The sequence below is a fragment of the Meyerozyma guilliermondii genome, genomic scaffold, assembly GCF_000149425.1.
Source record: "Meyerozyma guilliermondii ATCC 6260 scaffold_5 genomic scaffold, whole genome shotgun sequence".
Lineage (NCBI taxonomy): Eukaryota > Fungi > Ascomycota > Pichiomycetes > Serinales > Debaryomycetaceae > Meyerozyma > Meyerozyma guilliermondii.
In genome coordinates this window covers 65,209-86,304 of record NW_001809796.1, presented here as the reverse complement: position 1 = coordinate 86,304, position 21,096 = coordinate 65,209, and the positions used below count along the sequence as shown (strand labels likewise).

General features: G+C 44.7%; 14 protein-coding genes across 14 annotated transcripts; 6 read left to right on the top strand and 8 right to left on the bottom strand. All coding sequences in view use genetic code 12, as the record gives it.

Annotated features, from left to right (window-relative positions):
• Positions 1-116: 116 nt before the first annotated feature.
• Positions 117-785, bottom strand: PGUG_03998 (uncharacterized protein; the record flags this gene model as incomplete). Its single annotated transcript, XM_001483219.1, has 1 exon — positions 117-785. The coding sequence occupies one exon, from the start codon at positions 783-785 to the stop codon at positions 117-119; it is 669 nt and encodes a 222-aa protein (XP_001483269.2).
• Positions 786-1,253: 468 nt separating this feature from the next.
• Positions 1,254-2,177, top strand: LSP1 (lipid-binding protein; the record flags this gene model as incomplete). Its single annotated transcript, XM_001483218.1, has 1 exon — positions 1,254-2,177. The coding sequence occupies one exon, from the start codon at positions 1,254-1,256 to the stop codon at positions 2,175-2,177; it is 924 nt and encodes a 307-aa protein (XP_001483268.2).
• Positions 2,178-2,591: 414 nt separating this feature from the next.
• On the top strand, positions 2,592-4,166 carry PGUG_03996 (uncharacterized protein; the record flags this gene model as incomplete). The annotated part of the gene is made up of 1 exon (XM_001483217.1): positions 2,592-4,166. The coding sequence occupies one exon, from the start codon at positions 2,592-2,594 to the stop codon at positions 4,164-4,166; it is 1,575 nt and encodes a 524-aa protein (XP_001483267.2).
• A 22-nt stretch (positions 4,167-4,188) lies between these two features.
• PGUG_03995 (uncharacterized protein) lies at positions 4,189-4,752 on the bottom strand (the record flags this gene model as incomplete). The annotated part of the gene is made up of 1 exon (XM_001483216.1): positions 4,189-4,752. One exon carries the CDS (start codon positions 4,750-4,752, stop codon positions 4,189-4,191), a length of 564 nt encoding a protein of 187 aa, XP_001483266.1.
• An 87-nt stretch (positions 4,753-4,839) lies between these two features.
• PGUG_03994 (uncharacterized protein) lies at positions 4,840-5,802 on the top strand (the record flags this gene model as incomplete). The annotated part of the gene is made up of 1 exon (XM_001483215.1): positions 4,840-5,802. The coding sequence occupies one exon, from the start codon at positions 4,840-4,842 to the stop codon at positions 5,800-5,802; it is 963 nt and encodes a 320-aa protein (XP_001483265.2).
• A 6-nt stretch (positions 5,803-5,808) lies between these two features.
• On the bottom strand, positions 5,809-7,236 carry PGUG_03993 (ubiquitin-protein ligase; the record flags this gene model as incomplete). Its single annotated transcript, XM_001483214.1, has 1 exon — positions 5,809-7,236. One exon carries the CDS (start codon positions 7,234-7,236, stop codon positions 5,809-5,811), a length of 1,428 nt encoding a protein of 475 aa, XP_001483264.2.
• A 216-nt stretch (positions 7,237-7,452) lies between these two features.
• Positions 7,453-7,794, top strand: PGUG_03992 (U2 snRNP complex subunit; the record flags this gene model as incomplete). Its single annotated transcript, XM_001483213.1, has 1 exon — positions 7,453-7,794. The coding sequence occupies one exon, from the start codon at positions 7,453-7,455 to the stop codon at positions 7,792-7,794; it is 342 nt and encodes a 113-aa protein (XP_001483263.2).
• Positions 7,795-7,886: 92 nt separating this feature from the next.
• PGUG_03991 (uncharacterized protein) lies at positions 7,887-8,459 on the bottom strand (the record flags this gene model as incomplete). Its single annotated transcript, XM_001483212.1, has 1 exon — positions 7,887-8,459. The coding sequence occupies one exon, from the start codon at positions 8,457-8,459 to the stop codon at positions 7,887-7,889; it is 573 nt and encodes a 190-aa protein (XP_001483262.2).
• Positions 8,460-9,477: 1,018 nt separating this feature from the next.
• Positions 9,478-10,002, bottom strand: RPL11 (60S ribosomal protein uL5; the record flags this gene model as incomplete). The annotated part of the gene is made up of 1 exon (XM_001483211.1): positions 9,478-10,002. One exon carries the CDS (start codon positions 10,000-10,002, stop codon positions 9,478-9,480), a length of 525 nt encoding a protein of 174 aa, XP_001483261.1.
• Positions 10,003-10,174: 172 nt separating this feature from the next.
• Positions 10,175-11,020, bottom strand: PRE2 (proteasome core particle subunit beta 5; the record flags this gene model as incomplete). The annotated part of the gene is made up of 1 exon (XM_001483210.1): positions 10,175-11,020. One exon carries the CDS (start codon positions 11,018-11,020, stop codon positions 10,175-10,177), a length of 846 nt encoding a protein of 281 aa, XP_001483260.1.
• A 137-nt stretch (positions 11,021-11,157) lies between these two features.
• On the bottom strand, positions 11,158-13,281 carry FHL1 (Fhl1p; the record flags this gene model as incomplete). Its single annotated transcript, XM_001483209.1, has 1 exon — positions 11,158-13,281. The coding sequence occupies one exon, from the start codon at positions 13,279-13,281 to the stop codon at positions 11,158-11,160; it is 2,124 nt and encodes a 707-aa protein (XP_001483259.2).
• Positions 13,282-14,992: 1,711 nt separating this feature from the next.
• Positions 14,993-18,856, top strand: LTE1 (mitotic regulator; the record flags this gene model as incomplete). The annotated part of the gene is made up of 1 exon (XM_001483208.1): positions 14,993-18,856. The coding sequence occupies one exon, from the start codon at positions 14,993-14,995 to the stop codon at positions 18,854-18,856; it is 3,864 nt and encodes a 1,287-aa protein (XP_001483258.2).
• Positions 18,857-19,283: 427 nt separating this feature from the next.
• Positions 19,284-19,820, top strand: PEX22 (Pex22p; the record flags this gene model as incomplete). Its single annotated transcript, XM_001483207.1, has 1 exon — positions 19,284-19,820. The coding sequence occupies one exon, from the start codon at positions 19,284-19,286 to the stop codon at positions 19,818-19,820; it is 537 nt and encodes a 178-aa protein (XP_001483257.2).
• A 261-nt stretch (positions 19,821-20,081) lies between these two features.
• SNZ1 (pyridoxine biosynthesis protein) lies at positions 20,082-20,957 on the bottom strand (the record flags this gene model as incomplete). Its single annotated transcript, XM_001483206.1, has 1 exon — positions 20,082-20,957. The coding sequence occupies one exon, from the start codon at positions 20,955-20,957 to the stop codon at positions 20,082-20,084; it is 876 nt and encodes a 291-aa protein (XP_001483256.1).
• Between the last annotated feature and the right edge of the window lie 139 nt (positions 20,958-21,096).

Here is a 21,096-nt window from a genome sequence, read left to right as displayed (position 1 = left end):
TACAGTTCGACAGTTCACACTCCAATACTGTCCAATACCATTCATACAATTAAGTACACTTCACCTCAATACACTCATACACTTGATATCACTCTATTCTATAATCTATCATATCCTCACGAATAAACCATGGTTTGTTCCTGTTCTGAATCCTCTATATCCACCAACTCCTCAATGACATGGCCGCTTCCTTTTCCATGACCAGGAGTATTGTGGGCAAAACTTAGGAAACAATTCCATCCCACAGACCACACGTTGGCACACACGATTCGAAGGTGAACGGGAATCAATGTAAAACTTGCCAATTGAAAAATAGGCCATACAGTCCAATTAGCCTTGAGTACATTCCACCAATTGTTACGCAATTTTTCCGCAGCAACTTCCAACGGGTGTTCATGCATTGCAAGAGTAGTCATCACAATGTTGTACATGGGTATCCACACCAAAGCTGGAACAAAAAGTTGGTCCAAACCAACTCGGTATAAAATATCAGCCGCATTAACTTTCTTTTGCAGCCATTGCTGGCGATGAGTTGCTGATAAAAATGGGTTTTTTAACAGTGGAAGCTTGCGGCCATACCATAAAACTCCCATCGGTGCAAAGAAGCAAGATCCATAGATCATGGCTCGTAAAGTACGCTGAAAGTTAAATTCTGACTCATCGCCGTCTTTATGAGGAAATAATAACTGTGCCAAGGCATCTCCAGTACCAAAAAAAATACCGGTAGACGTCATGTTGGCTTTGAATGGGTGCTTTTTGAAAAGCAGACTGTACCAGTGCAACATTTTAGCTTCTTCTTTTGATCTTGAAAATTAAGCCCGATATGGTTTTTTTGTCCGATATGGACACCCAGTGCACCGCGATGGAGGTGGTCGTATCGCCGTTAAGCCGTGCATATTAACTATGGAGATGGCGTCCAAGTTATGCATGGGTTCAGCCGGTCCAATAATGCTGCTGCAAGCCTACTACATTTTACTGCATAATTTATCCATGCTGCTGTCATGCTGCTGTCTGCACGTTTGCAACTTTAAGCTCAATTGTCCCATGTTTACAACCTTCCGCAAACGGAACCGCTGATGTAAGAATTCCACCTCAGCCCGGCGCTGCTTAGATAACGCGCGTCGCAAGGCCAGCAGCCAGCCACCCGGGGGGTGTGACCCCCGTCCCGCCCACATTTAAGGGGCGACATTTTTGGCACCACTTCGTCTCGAATTGTACAGCAAACTTAATCTCCGCAAAAAAAACCAATCGCTATGCACAGAACGTATTCTTTGAGATCCCAGAGGGCTCCTACCGCCGCTCAATTGCAGCTGCCTCCTCCTCCTCCTTCGTCCACCAAATCCCGGTTTTTTGGTAAAGGGTCTCTTTCTCACAACTTGAGAAAGTCGGCTGCTGGTGCCATGGGACCAGAATTGGCTAGAAAGTTGGCTCAGTTGGTCAAGATGGAGAAAAACTTGATGAGATCTATTGAGATTACTTCGGGTGAACGTAAGGATGTTGCTAAGCAATTGTCACTTTGGGGTGAGGGAAATGATGATGATATTTCCGATATTACTGACAAATTGGGAGTTCTTATCTACGAGATTGGTGAGTTGGAAGACCAATTCATCGACAGATACGACCAATACCGTATCACCATCAAGTCCATTAGAGATATTGAGGGCAGTGTTCAACCTTCGCGTGACAGAAAGCAAAAAATCACCGACCAAATTGCTTACTTGAAATACAAGGATCCTCAATCTCCCAAGATTAACGTGTTGGAACAGGAATTGGTCCGTGCCGAGGCCGAGTCGTTGGTTGCCGAGGCTCAATTGTCCAACATTACTCGTGAAAAATTGAAGACTGCTTTCAATTACCAATTTGACTCGATTCGCGAGCACGCTGAAAAAATCGCCTTGATTGCTGGTTACGGAAAGGCATTGTTGGAATTGTTGGACGAATCCCCAGTCACTCCTGGTGAAACCCGTCCTGCCTACGATGGTTATGAAGCTTCTAAGCAAATCATCATTGACGCCGAAAACGCATTGGCTTCATGGACTTTTGACTCCGCCGTGGTGAGACCAACATTGTCATTGGCTGCCCATGACGATTACGACGCCGATGATTTGGCTGAGGACACCGAAAACATGCACGTGACCGAGCAGGAATGGGAGAACGATGCCAAGGTTGCCGCTTAGGTATGTACTACTAGTTTTGTTTTAATCGTTGTCAATCTGTGTCAATCTGTAATCAATCTGTAAGTGAAGCATTGAGATGCAATATTTTGATGCATTATTATGCACCGCGCGGGGGAACACACCTAGTGTCACTGCGCTGCGCGGAATAGTCCCGGTGACACAAAACGCGAATTTCTGCATGCAGGAGAGATGGTACCGCCCAGTTTTTGTAAACAAAGCTTCGATCCTCAACAATCGCTATTGATGAATATAGTTGACTATTTTCTTCTTTAAAAAAACATATACTGATCTATTCCCTCGTTTTCCACAAGTCATTGCTTATTTGCTTATTTGTTTGCATAGCCGTGTTTTTCCGGTGTTTTCTTCCTTTCATATAATCCACCCTTAAAACGTCTCCAATTGCTTTTACCGCCCATGTCGGATTTTTTAAACTCGTCGCCTTCTCGGCACATCGATCCGGAGCTCTACAACGACGGAAGACTGGGGAATGACAAAGAAAAGTCTACAAGGGTGCTTCCTCCGCCTTCTGCTACAAAACAACTTCCTTCCAACATCAGCGGATATTCACCATTTATTGCTAGAACCATCTACAACGACCAGGTGATCTCGTACAGCTCCACACCCACATCAAAACTCATTAACGGTGTTCTTGCCAACCTGGGGGCCGATGGAGACTACGGACTGGGGCTCAATTTGACGCCATTTCTCACCCACAACCTAAATGTTTATGCCAATTCCAACACTAATAGCGCCGGCGCTCCTAGCATGACACCCTTTTACGACAAATCTCTTCATCTCACGGATTTTTTCATCGATACTCCCATCAAACTGACCCCGTTCAAAGACGTGGGAACGATTACTCCATCCAAATTCAAATTTGGAAGCGACAAAAAGACGTTTAAACAGTCGATATTCCACGACCCTCGTAGCGCCCAGAAGCGGTCCATCACAGAGCTCGACACTCCGCAACGCCACTCCAGTGTCGTCATCAAAGACTTGGCCAAAGAGACCCCGTCTCGGCCTCCATTGAAGGAAACGAACAAAACGGTTTTCAATGCTCAGAACACCAACACAGACACAACCACTCCCAGTAAACGTTTGGTCGAGACCCCGAAAGCGCCAGCGCCAGTTTCGTCTCCTTCTACTCTCATCATGTCGAGTGCGGTGCGTTCTCCACCAGCTTCAGAAAAACGCCAAAAGACGGTTCCAGCCAGTCCTACGCCTCAAAAGACAGCGATTGACGAGAGCTTGAAGCCTCGTATGGGAGTATTTTCCGAGAAAACCAAGCGACCTGATTACCGGCCTCCGCTACAAAAGAATAAGGTGATGAAAAATCGATCACAGATGCAAGCGGGAATGAACAAATTTCAAATTGTATTTACAGACGTCCAGTCGCTAGTGAGCAACAAGAAGAAAAAGCAAAAGAAGAAAAGGGACGATAGCCCTGACGTGCACAACGCTCCCATGCAACCAATGTACATGTATCCACAAAATCATGTCATTCACCAAGCGAGGCCTATCCAGCCTCCACCACCTGCATCGCTCCAGCCTGGAATGTCTGACTCCAAGGAAAATAGTGTCAATAATTCGATGAACACCAGCCATCTCAATCTTTCCGCGAGCACAGACCACACCTCATTTGAAATTGCCGGCCAACACGCATCCACCACCACTCCCAACGGCAAGTATTTTCTCGACAAGGTGTTTGAGAAGCCATCTCCAGCAAACCATGGGCAATACGTCATGCAAGGGTACCACAACATGCCCCCTCCACCAGCGGGATCGAGGCCACCTACATACCACGACATGCAACAAGGACCGATGGTGATGATGATGAGCACTCCACAACACCAGAACGTGGTAAATTACCCGGTACCTAATAACGAGTCATCTCCAGACGACGAATACTTCTCTCAGATGGTGCCTGTAATGGGTGCCAATGGCCAGCCCATCCTCGTGCCCATGCGGTACGATGAGAAGCAGTCTTAAACCAAAAAGTGAGTGTTCGTGCTCACACGTTGGGCGGAAGTAATAATGCAGCAATAACATTTGGTCTTTCTGTAGCTAACAAGTCGTAATTCTGTGCCGCAATGTTGGAGTCGCTCACTTCGAGTTGCATTCCTAGAAAAGACAAGTACTTTCGATTGGCTTCGCTGAGGATCCGCGACTTGTGCCCGAGTCCCACTACAAGTAACTCGGGTTTAGGGTGGACTTTTGTGAAAATTTGAAGAATTTCTTCATCAAATTCAACAATAAATCCATTAATAATTTTGTATGCGTTAGATAAGTTCACTTCAAAAGACTCTGTTTCCAACAAAAGCGTTCCCACGATGTCTCCCTTCGAATTGGGCGATGTTATCAAGAGATTATTGGCCAAATGAAACCCATTTTTTTTCACCGATTCGACATAGTTCATCGGCTTTTGAGAGAACATAAGAATATCATTCTTCTTTATCATATCCACCGGATTAGCGGTTGTTTGCGACTTTCCGGACGGAGCCTGCAATTTCTGGCCAATCACCCTGCCTCCGAAAAGATTGCTTTGCCTTGAAATAGTGGTGAACCTCCGAATCATACTGAAGAAGATGGGCCTGCATGTGGATCTACAACACTCTCACCAACTTTGAAATCCTTACACCGCGAACACTCCGGACTTCGATACATGTCTACCAAATCGGGAATTGTAGCCTCCGAGGGTCTTTTGGACGCCTTTAAAAACATCAGCAGTCCTCTTGTGATCAAGGTGTCCGAGGACAACACGCAACTAGTCCCCGATGACAACGCTCCAAATTTCGGTACCGATTTAGCCGATAATTTTGTCAAACTAAATCGCTATCTCGACGAGATTTTTCCTCGTCCGGCTTACATTGTGGTGCCCCATGAGGATACTTATGGGTTTATCAGTTTCATCCCGGATCTGGCTCCGGTTAGAGAAAAAATGCTTTATGCTTCGACGAAGAATACGTTGATGACACAATTGGGAACCAGTAACTTTAAGAACAAGCACACTTTTGCGTGGACGGAGCCCAGCGAGGTGTCGCATTCGAATTTTGTTCATGGAAATGAGACAGAAGCTGTTTTGTCGCTGGATGAAAAACATGTTCATGACCTTGCGAACATCCAGACTTTAGATCGTGGTCGCATGGTGCCAATGGAGAACCTGAAAGCTGGTAGTATGTTGCTCTTTCGATTGAGCCTGCAACTTGAGGCGGAATTGGCAAATTTGGCCGAAAAAAACCTTGTGGTTTTCGATATAGATATTGCCCAAGAAACCGTCAATTTGGTAGATTCAAATCTGCAAGTATCTACATCGTCATTGATCAGCCACCTTGACTCCATTATTCTGAAAGATCCGCATCCAATCTACGCTGTCTACAAGTATGGGGATGCCAATTTTGCATTCATCTACTGCTGCCCTTCTGGTTCAAAAGTGAAGGAAAGGATGATATATGCCTCCAACAAGCAAGGTTTGATCAACCACATCAAGGGTATAGTTCTGGTAGACAAAGTCATTGATGCTGGAGACGTCGATGAGATCGAAGTGAGCTCGTTGCTGGGCAAACAAGAAGGAGAAATTGGCGGTGTGAAGCGCATTAGTCGTCCCAAGGGTCCTAGAAGAAGGTAGGTATTCTTACTTGTTAGCTAGCCGCAATTCCTCCTCCACAAACCGGTCTACCGTCTGCTTCAAGCTGGTTTGGTCGTGGAGGTAGTCGTTGATGAATGTAACGTGGATCGTACCATTCTCGGGCGACGATAACGACAAGACGTAGCTGTAAACTTTGCGAGAAACACTTTTGTTGATGCGAATATAGTCTTCCTCGTTTGATATTCGACTGTGGGTGTTTCCTGGTTTGTAGAGCGGACGAAGGTAGTTTCTTATATGCTTTTGAATCAAGGTTTTTTGATCCAATGTGAGTGCGGGTTTTTGGTGAAAAGTCCGAGTGTCGGCGTCCAGTTGAGAGTCTGAGTCTCCGTTTCCCGTGCCGTCCATGGGGCTGTTTCCCGGTGGAGAATGGTTGGCGCTTCGAGGAGGAGACGAATGGGGAATTTGGGAATGAGACAGGCCGTTGCGGACTTGGTTCATGATTGAAGAAAAACTGGGTCGCACCATATTTGAGGCTCGAGAGTTTTCGAGAGTTTGATTGGTGGGTGTTGCGTTGCTTGTGTTCACGTCTCGTTTTCTTCTTCGTTTTCGTCTGGAATCGTTGATGGGTGAAGGTTGGGTGTATTCTTGGTCGGCACCTTCTCTCGCCTGGTGGAACATATTCCACGACTGGATTTCTTCTGGGGTCAAAGTTTGCCATTGGCGGGTCTCTCGACGACTGAGCACGCCTCCATTAAGCAGCATGGGCCGCGACTGGGTATGGGGAGTGTCGGTATACAAGAACGAATCATCAAGCTCGCCGTTCTCGTTGTGGATAATAAGTCGTCCCGAGCGTTCAGTTGTTGCTGGGATTCTTGTTGTAGAGCCCTCGGAGCTGCTTCTTCTTCTTGGTGCCAGCACCAAAGACGCCGAAGCCATCGAAGTGGGTCGCCAATTGCGAACTCGATGAGGTCGATGTGGGAGAAGAGACGGTCCGGAAATCACCACGTCTTGAGAAACATCACACATTGGACAACACCATGTAGGATCCATCCCGCTATCTCTGACATTGGTTATCCCCAAGCATCGCAAATGGAACCCGGCAAAGCAAGAATTGCACTTCATCATCGGCGCTGTCAGTGCTCGCACATCTGAAGAGGAACAAAGAGAACACAAGCCAGCAGGTATATCTTCGTCTTCCGGAGGTGCTGGCGGGTTGACATACTCCAGGGGAATGTTTTCTATGGAATCTGTGAATAAAATCTTGTTTTGGATCACCACTCGCCTTTTTACTGAACCGGTCTGCTGGTCTACTACGAACACAGCGTTGAATAATTGTCGACAAGAAGGACACGAATTCGAATGGGAGCACCACTGGAGTAGACAGTGTTCATGGTAATGGTGCCGGCACCCCGAAACCACTCCAAGATCGGTATGTGGCAAAATACCCTCGAGGCAAATTGTGCACTCTTCCATCTGACATGTACGAGCGAGACTTGTCCTTGATCTGAGAATATTATGTGGTTCTCAGCAACTTGCAAATGACTTTTGAAAAAATCCCACTCAAAAATACTTGTTCAAATGTGGTAATCAATGTTACTTGTGCTTAAAATCCCTATACTCTTTACCCCGGAAAAGGTGCACTGGTGCCATCTCACAGAAACAAACCTTTAGGTTTCAGTAACCACTCCTATGTCTCGCCACCAGTACGACTTGATCCAATGCATGAAGCGCCCAGGCACTCACATAGGCATGCTATGTCTGCTGTGTGACGGCAGATGTCCCATATGTGACTCTTTCGTAAAACCCGCAGCTCGGGTTCGAATCTGCGATGAGTGCGGTTTGGGCCATATGGGAAATAAATGTATAGTTTGTGGAAATGGTCTTGGAGTCAATAGCCAGTATGGATCTGTAGCGTACTACTGTTTGGAGTGTGTGCAGATGGAAAAGGACAGGGAGGGGTGTCCTCGGATTACTAACGTGGGAAGCAGCAAGAGCGACATGATAGCGAAGCGAAGACGGCAGAATAATTGACAAGAACTTATAGATGAGAAGGCCGGCCTCTCCTGTACTATATATAACTAAACCAAGTTATGCCCTTTTTACTTTTTCGTTACTCTATTTAGCTACTTCATTTCCGAATTCATCCCCATGTTCACCATCGATCGCAAGCCATCGCGCCATCTATGCTCGAGGTACTCTCCCACGGGCTCAAAGTCCAATTGCCTTCTTTTACGCTCTGACAAGACTTCTTCGCTGCGAATTCTTTTGTCTCCCAAATTTTGCTCGTAGTTTGTCTCCACCTCTCCCAAATGCTGAAGATGTCGGCGCCACGACGCTTGCATGTTTTGCTGGTTCTGTGCCATTAGTTCCAAGTTGCGTTTTTCAAGCATGGAATATGATAGGTTGGTATAGTTGTCGACGTCGTCGGAGTATCGGGAAGTGTCGATGCCGTCTATGATTGGTTCATCTTCTTCTGGTTGTTCTTCTTCGTAGCGCTCTATTTCTTGACTCAACAACGAAGTTGACCGGGACAGCGGTAGCGGGAGAAGGTTCTCAACTAGCGGATGTACAGCTGTGGTGTTTGTATTGCGTAATTCGTTCAGGATGAGTGACTCAACTTCAGCAACTTGTTCGGGAGTTACAGTATTATCAACGTAAGGAAGATATTCCAAACTATGATACGTATCCGCTACCATAATCTGTATTGTGCAAAATGACCGCTAATAAACGTTATAATGACGTCAATAAAAATATAGTAAAAAGTGGTAACCGATTAAAGTGACAAAAATCGGTATCAAAATGAATTTCTCGACTTAATAGACCAGCTATTTGAATTTGGGGTGCTGATATGGTGTAGAATCCTCCAAAATATCACAGAAAAGTCGACAGATTAGAGTTGTAAAATTAGTCTCCTCAGTAGTGTAATCAAGATCTCAGAGATTTAAATTACGAATCTAACCCGCACACGAAAAAATAAGTCATGTGATCGTAGTTCGTCCGGGCCATAAGAGATGGCTGCAACAGTTTAGAGATTAATAGGTCATGGATTTTATAATGCCGTAATAGGGTTCTTACTACTTTTCTCTCTCGCCATCAAAGAATACGGAACATTTAAGTAGTAGGGTACTGCTTTGAAATGAAGCCTAAATACAGTACGAACAAGAGACCTAAACGTTACTTACACACAGAAAGTAATCTAAAAAAGTACTGACTTTAAGCATATACTTAATTCTTATTCATCACAAATCCCTAGAAGCAACAGCTCAAATCAAATAATACTATACTTGAAGTGGCTAGTAATAAATTTGACTCAAGTATACTACCTCTCATTCAAGTCTTCATTCGTATTGTGCTGACTTAGAGCTGTTTTGAATGCTCTGATCAGCTAAAGTAGATTTCATTGACGAGATGAGCAGACAATTCGTCTTGAAAGATTCCAAAATCTTACAAAAGTACAAATTTTTCATTTTCCACCAGAAATATCTTACCAAAGTCTTTGATTTGATGCTACTTTGACTATGACTCCGATATGATTTTTGGTTTGTTTCAAGAGCTTCCCTTGACGACTACGATAGTGAGCTAACCAGCAGTTTATGTCTAGACTATTCAGTTCAAAGGATCTAAACCTCATCGATCATGCTGAACATTAGTGGAAAAAGACATGTCTGCCTCTACAATACTACAGCTTTCCAAAGATTCCACCTATATTAGTGCTTATTTAGCCAACACATCAGCATCGTACTTCTGCTTGAACCATTGGATAGAGTCCTCCTTGTTGGTCTTGTGAGAGTTACCAATGACAGCCTTAGCTCTCTTTCTTCTGGCAATTCTGGCACCGGCTCTTCCCATGACAACGTAAAAGTCCATACCGTAAATACCAATACCTGGGTCGTACTTGATACCCAAGTCGATGTGCTCTTCAATACCGAAACCAAAGTTACCGGTGGCACTGAAATTTCTTTCTTTCAATTGGTATTCCTTAACCTTAAGACCTCTCTCCAAGATCTCCTCAGCCTTGGGGCCTCTGATAGTAACGTGCACAGCGATCTTTTCGTTTCTTCTGATACCGAAAGTTCTAACGGTGTATCTAGCCTTGGATTGAACTGGGGTTTGACCAGACAACTGTTCCAAAACCTTGGAAGCTCTGGTCAATCTGTCACCGGATTCACCGACACAGATGTTCAACACCAACTTCTCGATGTGAAGCTCACGCATAGGGTTTTGGGCTTTAGCAGACATGGTTGTATATTATGGTTCGCAAATTTTTCAGAGATTTCGCACCGCCATTCCAGCGAGCAAACGCTGGTGCACCGGTGGCTGCGGTTGTGTATATAATCGCACGTGTGGGGCCGAGCCCTGGCACGTGAGCGTTATGCAACCGATCTATCAATATTGTGGAGACTAAACTTGTCTAAGCTTCCACGTTATTGAACGAACCCTCTTGTTCTTTGATGTCCCAGAAGATATCGCCCACATTGTGGTTGCCGTGGTAGACCCAACCTTGTTCCGTCACATGATACAAGTTGATGGAACCACCGGAATAAGCATCTCTATGAGTGGCTGCAAGAATGCCTCGTTTACCCAAATACAATGCATCTTCGACCGACATGTCCCACTTTAAGCCGGCGTCCACCACACCGTAGGCGAAGGTTTGACCAGAACCGACACAGAACAAATCGCCCTTAAGTCTGGTTCCATCGGAATCCACATAGTAGATTGTGGGGCCCTCTTTTTTGGTATAACCACAAATCATCGTACCCATGCTCAATCCCATTCCCTTGTATTCGTAGATCAAATTACTCAATATTTTTGATGCTGCTGCCACGGAAATACGCTCCTTTTCCCGCAACTCATGGAGTCTACATTGTGTTCCCAACCATGTTTCCCAATACTGGCAATCGGCAGCACCTCCTGCCATGGTTCCCAACAACATTGGGTTGATTCTGATGACTTTGTTCACGGTTTGGGACGCAATCCAGTTGCCGGCCGTGGCTCGCGAGTCTACTGCCACGATGATTCCACCCTTGAATCTGAAAGCAAGTGTGGTGGTTCCGTGTGCTATTTTGATCTTACAGTCGGGGTTGGAGGCGTCGTCGGTGTGAGCCCGAAGAAAAGCTGCTGGTTGGGAAATTGGAGGCACTTGGATGGTGGGGGCAAGACCTCGTTGAAGATCAGCCATATGTGCACTTGTGGCACTTTTGGCCTCCAATACCGAATCGCTGTTTTCGTAGGAGTATTTCTGTGCAATGGAATTCATTCTGAACAAATATGTGGCGAGAAAGAGTAGTTGCCACTGAACAGTGGATGAGAGTCTCGTTCACGAAATGTGCGCGGGCTACGGGTGCATTGATGGATTAAATATGCGAATCTATTATCTGCAGTGCGACTTGATTATTATCTCTTTGCCGGTGGGTAGTTTTCTTCATAAGACCGTTTGGATGGAGAAACAGAAGCTTCTTTGTCACGGATAGACTTGCTCAATGCTATATCAAGGATCTTGCTCACTTGTTGTGGAGCTCTTTCCACCAAAAATCCAAGTGCATTATCGCCGCATCCAGCTTTTGCACCCACTACTTTGACCTGAGCAATGGTGGTAGTAAGTGCTTTAGTGATGATTTCGGTGGTTGTTGTGGTATCGTAGTTGAGTTTGCGTGCCTTGTAGAGGGTAAAAAGCTCTTTTTGGACATAGGCAAGTGCCTTTTTGGTGTCACCACTCGAATTGGTGGTGGGTGAAGGACTCGAAGAATTGATGGAATTGGATGAATTGACGGAATTGACTGGAGAATGGACTGAGCTGCTTCCTGAGTTTATGGGGTTGTTTCCTGAATGGTTTCCTGGGCTTATGGTGGTTGGTGACTGCGACCGGTTCGCAGCTAGCTGCTCCTTTATCGAGCTGGTATACGGACTGCGTCCATCACGACTGATCTCGCTGGCAAGTTCTGCAATTGTCTTTTGTTTCTGGGTTCCTTGGCGTAATTGTGAAAGAAATTGAGATTGGGCTCCAAAAGTAGGCTTGCGCAACTTGGCTTCCTCTAACCGTATAGCAGTTTCTTTGGCACGAGCATTGGCGAGTTCCTGCTGCTTTTGGCGAACATTTTCCTTTTCGTGGAAATATTCTTCGTCCACTTTCCAAGTCCAACCATCTTCTCGTTGGTCCACCTTGGAGAACATTTTGTTAAGAAGCAAATTGTGGCTAATGGAAACCTGCCATCCATCAGGACAGTACTTGTAGTATGGGAAAAGTTCCTTGATGGTTTCTTGAATCTCGCTGATGGTCAACGGACCCTTTTTAAGTGCTAACGATATCATGGACACAAAATGGATATTTGGCTTGATACGGTACTTTTCTGGTATTTCCTCAGCGGTATGAACACTTTTCTTGGGTTCACGTTTTTTGATGGTAGATGAACCGTCTGTAGCCACTGGTGTGGGAGCTAGCACCGACGGCAATACAGGTTGAGTGCAAACTGTTATTACTGGTGCTGGGCTAATTTTGGTTGGTTGGGTTGGAGTCAATGTTCGAATTTGAGCCTCCAAGCGAGGTACGGAAGGACGATAACCCATTCCCCCAGGATAAGATCCAGGAGCTACTTTCAAAGCAGAACCTCCCTGGACCAAATGCGCTGGTATTCCTAACATAGATGAGCCGGAAAGATTGGCGGGTCGGCCGTATCGAGGAGGAATTGCAGGTTTACCCATTCGGGCAGGTTTGCCCATTAGTGGAGGTTTCGTTTCTTCCTTGACACCAGTATGGTCCTCGATTAATGGTGTGAGTGAGGCTACTTGGCGGTCGAGATCCGAGAGACTGGGGTCGACATTATCGGAATATTCCAACGACTTGGTGGTGGGAGAATTGGAGGTGGATCGTGAGTACAAGTTTGTTCTCAAGTTTATGGCATCGGTGGGATTGAATGGTTTTGCCGCAACGGTAACGTTATCGGGAGGATCGATGGATGGGAGTAGAAATGCAAAAGGAATGTCACCAATTTGAATCTTAGTACCATCTACCAAAGGAAGAGTAACACCTTTTTCCACAAATAAGTCGTCGACAAACGCCCCGTTTCGGCCAAGAATCGAGATCTCGAACCTCTGGGTACCAAAATTGTAGAAGATTTTCGCATGTTTTCTCGAAATGGCTTTTTTGGAACTGATATGAACATCCACCGTATGGTGGGACCCTTGCATGAGTTTATCATTTGACCGTCGTCCGAGTATAACTTGCAAAGTTTGCACGTAGAATGTGTAGTTTTCGAAATCTAGCCGTGCGTATGCGGAGATCTTGGACTGGTCTTCATCTTTGACTTTATTTATGGATCCCAATACTGATTCGTTTGTTACCGACACCGACGACGATGAAGATTTCGATGCTTCTGGCTCGATTATTTGCGGCGAGTTTTCGTCAAGCATCTTCAGTAACGATAGATCTGCGGATATTTCGTCACCGTAGCCATCCAACGCCTCTTTCTCACGGCCAAAGGACACCGGATTGAGCTCATCGCCATGTGCGATCGAACTCATGTCAAAAAATAGACAATACCAAAATGCTAAACGGAGTTCCAAGAGGTTGTTTCAGGCCCATTAGACGTCTTAGAATGTGTCTACTGGCTTCAAAATCTAAAATATGGTGCTTTTGAGTATAAGCTAAAGGTACTTTTATCAGCTCTTCGCCTGATAAGTTTGATTTTTCGAGCACCCGTGCACCACATCGTGGGGAGAAGAGAGGGAATAGGGACAAGAAATAAGAAAATGGTAGAAGATAAAACAGCAGTGAGAGCGTTTTTATCAGCTGTTGCAGAACAGAAGGTGTTTATATGAATTGCTTTAAAAATATGAAATTAAATTTCAATTAATCCTAATTTGCTTTTTTGCAATTTCTGCAATTTTTCCAAAACATAAAATATAAAAGTTTTCGTTGCCAAACATGAATTGAAAGCAAAATCAAACGAAAACCAATTTTAGCCAAATTACCTGGCTTTTTCTTCATTCCTCACTTTACTCTTCTCTCTATTCTCAGAATCCGGGGAACGCAACTATGCAGTACGTCCGTATTTTTCATCTCATCTCTCTCATTTCACCAACGTCTACACCGAATGGTAAGTTTACAATATTTGGTCTCAAATAGGGATTCTTTCTAACCCAGGCTACCAAGAAAAGGTCTACGTTGCGCAGCAAGTCTGCAAGAAGCGAAAAAGTTTCAAAGTCTACGGACTCGTCTTCCAAGATCATTAAACCCGAACCATATCACGAAAATCCCTTTTTGAAACTTCTGAAAACGTCCAAAAAAGACAAACAGCATGAAAAATCAACCAGTTTCCACAATCTGATTGCGCTTAGCAATCTTTCAGGCATTTCGAAATCTGCTTTACGTCGACGTAAAAGAAAGGCTAGAGAGCAGCTAAAGCCACAAATGAATGATCTTCTCAGCACCATAGCGGCTGAAGTACCACGAAATGATGACGAGCCCAAGTTTATAGCCTCAACAAAGGGGCGTGACAACGCACCTAATGCCGTTAAAAGAAGCGGCCGTAATGTGATAATGCGCCAAGAGCACGAAAAGTTTAACCATGTTCTCCAGAATCCCACATTCAAAACCTCACCATTTGCAGCGTTGAAAGAGGCAATCGCCAATAATATGAAAACTGGACAGTAGAAGAAAAGAGGTCTGTATAAACTAGGAATATACTACAAAGGAATAATTACCATAGAATTATAGAAATAATTACTACAAATCTTAATTGAGATTCTAATTGTAGATCTCGTTCACGATCTTTTCTCGCAATTTACAATTCCTGCTTTGTCTTCATTTCTTCAGCATTTTAATAGTCTCGTAATCTACATTCCTGTCTATTGTTGACAGTTGCAAATCTCGCGCCGAAGGTGCAGCGTCTGTGCATGAAGTTGCAGCCACCGTACGTATATCTATGCAACAGTCGCATCGCTGCGATTCAACTTAAAAAATCATAACATTCTTTCTCCACTTTGTTTACACCTTTGTTTCACCTTCGGGCTCCCTTCAATTGTCTTCGGTGCTTCGGCTATAATTGAAACTTTAATCATAGGAAATCCGGCATATAACCCAGATCTCGTCAACCGCGAAGCAAAACAAACAAACACACACCCTGCCCAATAGCACCGGAGAGTCCTAGCTGAGAAACAAGCAAGGTTTTACCCTGTTTTACAGCTTATTTTGCAAGTAAAAGCTCAGAACGTGGTCGTGGGCACGAAAAAGATGACCGAAAGTGTTATGGAAGAGGCAAACGGCGGTTTATCCGCTGGTGATTCAACTTCTATTTTTGCTCCAGAGGATGATCTTCAAGCCGAAACACTGGAAATGTCTCCTGATTGTCTGGTGAAGGTTCCTGGTTCCTTTGAACTTGAAGAACCATCATTATCGACAATTGAACCAACAAAAAACAATGAACAATTCGCATACATTTACAACAATCACAACGAAAGTATTTTTGATGACGAACAATTTTTCCCTTCACTTCTGGCACTCAATTCTTCCAAAGTGGCCAAGTTCGATGAAAATAATCCACAAGTACTTAATCATGCTACGGTGAAGGCATTGATTGTCCACCTCACATCTCCCGATGTAATCGACTACAGCTTTGTATGTGACTTTTTTCTCACGTATCGGACATTTACAGATAGCCACGAAGTAATGGAACTCTTACTTACCCGACTTATTTGGTCTCTTCAGTACATCAACGCCAATGATGCTTCAAAACATGATACTGGACGTCTTGTTCTTCTCCGAACATTTGTCGTTTTACGGCACTGGTTGCTCAATTATTTTGTCGATGATTTTAACAACGACCCTCAGTTATGTGATTACTTTGTTAAGGGTCTTAATCTGGTGGCTCTCGAGTCGAATTTACTCAAGCCGAACATGTACTTCGAATTGAAAATAGTCCGTGATATCAAAGTACACTGGTTGTCTCTGATCAACGAACTATGGGGTGCAGGCATAGATATCGACCTGATCCACGATATGACGACTTTTTACCTTCCGCTCACATCGGATATCCATCTGCGCAAGATCTCCAAAAGCAATACCGAAATGTCGATCCATACTAATCCTTCGTACCGACGGTCGGCCATGCTTTCTCTCTACGACCAGAAATTCCACAAGTGTTTAATTGTCGACGAAAACACCGCCGGAAGCGAGAATCCTCAATTTTCAGTTAATACCTTACTCCTTCAGCACCAATCATCTCGCATTTCTATAAACGATAAAGTTCGTCAGCTTCAAGCACAATCCTCATTGCCGGCTCAGAGAAAGCCTCTTCAAAAGACAACCCGACATAATCATATGACATTGAAAGACTCCTCCGTGGGCCTCAAGAAAACTTCAGCTCCAAACGAGTCGGCAGACACTACTATCCAGTCCACTCATACTTATAATCAGGATGGGTTCTCTACCAATGGACAAGTTAAATTGCCAACATCAAGAGTCAACTTTATTCTTCCACCAACGCCAGTAAAGAAGATGGACTACGTGATTAAAGACCTCGATTCTCCCACAAAGAAACGGCCGCAACCACCTAGGGCGCCAGAGGACGAAGAGTTTGGCAGACGCTCATCGATGAAGAAAATTGTAGATGGCTGGAAGAAATCTTTTATTCACCATGACTCCAAAATGGAACCTTTAGAGGCCGGCGAGAGAATTGCAAAGAACGAGGAAGAACAAGAAACTTTTGTGGGTCCACGGTCAGATATCTTGAGTGCTAGAATTGTGGACGAGCTAGAGTATCTCATTAGGTTCTACGTTTACAATGATCCTGCTCGTGAGACGATATTGGAAGGAGAAATCGAAGATACCAACGACGAAAAAGGACAAAGCTGCGGCTCAGCGTTTGTGGAAAACTTTGAAAGTGACCTGGAAAAAGATGAGTTTCAGTTTGGGACCTTGGGATCACCTGCCAAACAATTACCACCGTTGCCAAGTGACGAGTTGACGACCGACCAAAGCATGCCCAACGATACTGCTTCGTCAAACAACATGGACATTAATGACATCTCCTCACTTAATATCACCAAGATCGACAATCTTCTTAACTATGAGGAATATGACGACAATCCAACACCCGAATTCAGGTCCACAGACCCATCATTTCGGAGACCAACAAGCATTAATTGGAACGACGAGGTGAACTTGGACCTCGAAGAACTGCCATCTATGTCAAAACTGAACAGCACTTCACAGCGTGAGACAAGTCCTCTACCAGAACCTATTAAAGAGCTCACTCGCTCTTCTGGGTCTTCTATGTCAGCGTTCAGCAACATCACCCAGTACAAGGCTGAAGTAGCAGACTTGGGAATTGCTCTCAGTCCTCGCGGTAAGGTCGACTCGGTGAAGAGAATCAGTATGAACGATAACAGAAGGAGGGTTTCCATGTACTCCCGAGGATCCTCAGCAAAGAGAATGAGCAGTAGAGGATCGGTAAAATCGTATATCAGCTACGATTCAGCATTTTCCATCAGCAACGGTCACTCTAAAGAAGACGAGTATGGAAATTTGAGAAGAATGGAAGGGTTCAATAATTTGAGAGCAGTGGGGATTCCTAGGACCAATGAGGAGAGACGTGCCAACGTTGCTTCGTTTGCGTCTTTTCTTTCGAGATCATCTTCTCTCAGGAAAAGCATTCGAATGAGTACTCTCTGTGCTCTCACAGAGCTTCCTTTCCAAGATGCCGAAGCGTCTGAGAGCTCGATAAACTTGGCTCAGAGACACAACAAAGTGACTCTGGTAATCTCTGACAGTTCGATCTTTTCAATGCAAGGAAAATATGGGGAAAATGAACTTGCGAGTGAGTTCAAGACTGAAAATGGTCATAGCGAAAGCTCTACCAATTCTGTTGCAATTCCGGGAATCAGTAACTACGTTTTGAAAGAACTTGCAGCGATTCCTGACGAGTCGATGAACAACAACCCAGTCACCTTTGCATTGCGCAAACTAGAAGGAGATTCTACTCCTAAAGGGCAGAAGCAAGTTGCGGATGTCAGCGCCGACGTCAGTTATGAAAACACCGAGGACATTTTGGAGCAAATTAATAATGCTGATACCAGAGACGTTATTGAGGTTTCGACATTGAGTGAAGTGACTCAAGAACCTCCATTGACTCCCGCCAAGAAATCGACTGCTAAACGGCAGACAATCACTCCCATGATGAACGACCGGCCTCTCACGTTTATGCCTCTGAGCACTTCGAGTCCCCAAACAATCTCACCAAAGGATATCTTGGAAGCATATACTTTCTCCAACGAAGTGTTGGCTGTGGAGAACGTCTTGAACGCAAACTTGCACGTTTCGTTTGTGTTGAACTACGACTCGAAAACGGTGGCTGAGCACTTTACGTTCATAGAGAGTGACATGTTAAAGGATATCGACTGGAAGGAGCTCATCGAGCTCAAGTGGAGCCAAGAGCTCACACCGGTCAACAGTTGGCTCGAGATAATCGTTGACGAAATATACTACAACAAGAACAAAGGTGTGAATCTTGTGATATCTCGGTTCAACTTGATGGTCAACTGGGTGATATCCGAGATCTTATTGACCAAGGCTCAAAGTGAGCGGATCCATTTGATTTCCAGATTCATCCATATAGCTCAGCATTGTTATGCTATGCAGAATTACGCCAGCATGATGCAAATTTTACTTGCACTCACGTCGGAGAAAATTGGCCACTTGAAGGAAACGTGGAAAAACCTTCTGCCAGGAGACATCTTGAGTTTGAAGAATTTGGAGGAATTGACTTCACCGGTGAAAAACTTTTTGAACATTAGGTTGAGTATTAACCAAATCAAGCCGTCAAAAGGTTGTATTCCATTCGTGGGACTTTACTTGTCGGATTTGATATTCAACGCAGAGAGACCAGCTACCATCAAGTCTGGTCTGGAAGAGAAGATGATTAACTTTTCCCGGTTTCGAACCTCGGTATACATTGTCAAGTCGTTGTCGCAATGCATTGAGTGGTCAAATAATTACAAGATTGACGTCAATGACGACCTCTTATCCAAGTGCTTATATATCAGATCGTTGGATGAGGACGAGATGAACACATGCTTGAAGCATATCGAAGACGAGTGAAGAAATTCGAAGAATATCTACATGGCTGCAAATTCTGTGCAAATTCTGAAAATACATAGAATGCGAAGATGATCGAATATTTCAGTGTAGTCTTGTATTAATACTGGTGTACCAATGTACCTTGTGCTTGTGAACGGGAGATGTCACACTTTTAAATTTCTGTGATCCCCCCCACATTTTCTAGTCGTAAAACTACCCTGATTCTACTCCCCTCCGCCTCCTGCATTCCCCTCCATCGGCAGATGCAGGATGTTGGGTCGGTAATTTCGCGCCCCTGCGGTTACCCGCCGCTCTTAGTATGGGGCAGTCACGTGGTCGCGCGCGGCCGGGTCAACATTTCTGAGCCGCTTGTCTACATAAGGTGATTGTATCGCCAAGGGGTTGTTTTGCACCAATTAATATCCAAATTTCGCTTTTTTAACATATAATGGCACGCAAGAAGAACCCCAGAGCATGGTTAGTAGCGGTGGCCGTATCGACTGCCGTGGCTGTTTCATATTCCATCTACAACAACTACCTAAAACCATCAGAAAAAACCTCGGAAATCAGTCGCAAGAAATATACCAATAAGTCGGTAGCGTTGACGCTTTCGCACTCGGTACTCAACTCGCAACTTCCACTAAATGATATTCTCATGAACTCTGAAAACGTGACGTTTATTCTTCCTCCAAATTTATCATTGGATGACTTAGCATGTAATATTAGCGACGAAAACGATGGGCTGGCTACCAAGTTACCTCGTACGCTCATCCAGAACTATAAGCTTCTCAACTGCAAGAACATTCAGGGCTACTTTAACCTTCTCAAGAACTTGAAACCAGATACGCTTCTCGTATGTTCGGATGATTTGGGCATTACCTCGGCTGTACCTCGGGACATCAACCGGTTTGTCAAGGAGATTATCAACATTGACCAGAATAAGGAAGATATCTACTCGAAGATATATCCGTACTTTGTGAAGTAGGGACATGATTCAGGCAGTATGTTAAGGGAGATAATATTCGATGCTCAATATCAAGGAAGTTAATTAAAGTCTAAGTCTGCCAGTACAGAAAGTTGTCGATGTCACATACCTATAAAGTCGTCAGTGTCATTCTACCAGGTCAGTAAAGTCGTCAATGTCAATGTCAGTCTGCCAGTACAGAAAGTTATCAATGTCAGTCTACCAGTTCAAATAAAATTTCAACGCCAGTCGGCACTATTTTGCTATTTAGTAGATACATGCTTACCATCCACGGGTGGATAACCTCGACTTGTCGTCCAACCCGTCGATAGCCACACCGAACATCAACTCACCCAAGTCAGTAGAATACTCCAAAATCTTCTTGGGGTCTTCATAATGGGTAACTGCATTGACAATGGCCTTGGCAAGCTTTTCTGGGTTTTTGGACTTGAATATACCCGAGCCCACAAAAACTCCGTCACATCCCATCTGCATGCAAAGCGCAGCATCAGAAGGAGTAGCAACACCACCGGCTGCAAAATTGACCACGGGAAATTTACCCTTGTCGGCCACAAGTTGTTTGACCAATTCGACAGGAACTCTCATTTCCTTGGCGGCTTGTTCAATTCCGGCTTCATCTTTCGTCAAAAGCTCGTCAATTTGCTCCTGAATAACCGTAATATGCTTAACTGCTTCGGAAATGTCTCCGGTACCGGCTTCACCTTTGGTTCTCAACATCGCAGCACCTTCATTGATTCGACGAAGCGCTTCTCCCAAATCTTTAGCTCCACATACAAACGGTACTTTGTATTGGTCCTTCTTGATGTGATGTTTCTTGTCAGCAGGAGTCAACACTTCCGACTCATCAATATAATCCACCTCCAATGCTTCCAAAATTTGGGCTTCAACTTTATGGCCGATTCTGCATTTAGCCATAACGGGAATGGAAACGGCCTCCATAATTGACTTGATCATTTTGGGGTCGGACATTCTGCAAACCTGACCCGATGCCCTCATATCAGCAGGAATACGTTCCAATGCCATCACGGCACAAGCACCAGCTTTTTCAGCAATCACCGCTTGTTCTGGAGTCACCACATCCATGATGACTCCACCTTTGAGCATCTGCGCCAAACCGGCCTTAACTTTGAACGACATTTCAATGACTAGCAAGGGTTCACCAATCGATATATAGACAATATATGACTAATAGTTGGATCGGAAACGATGTGAGCAATGAGTGGGGAATGGGCCCGCGCCGAGTCAATTTTTCACCCGGTATCGGCAAGTCTCGGCG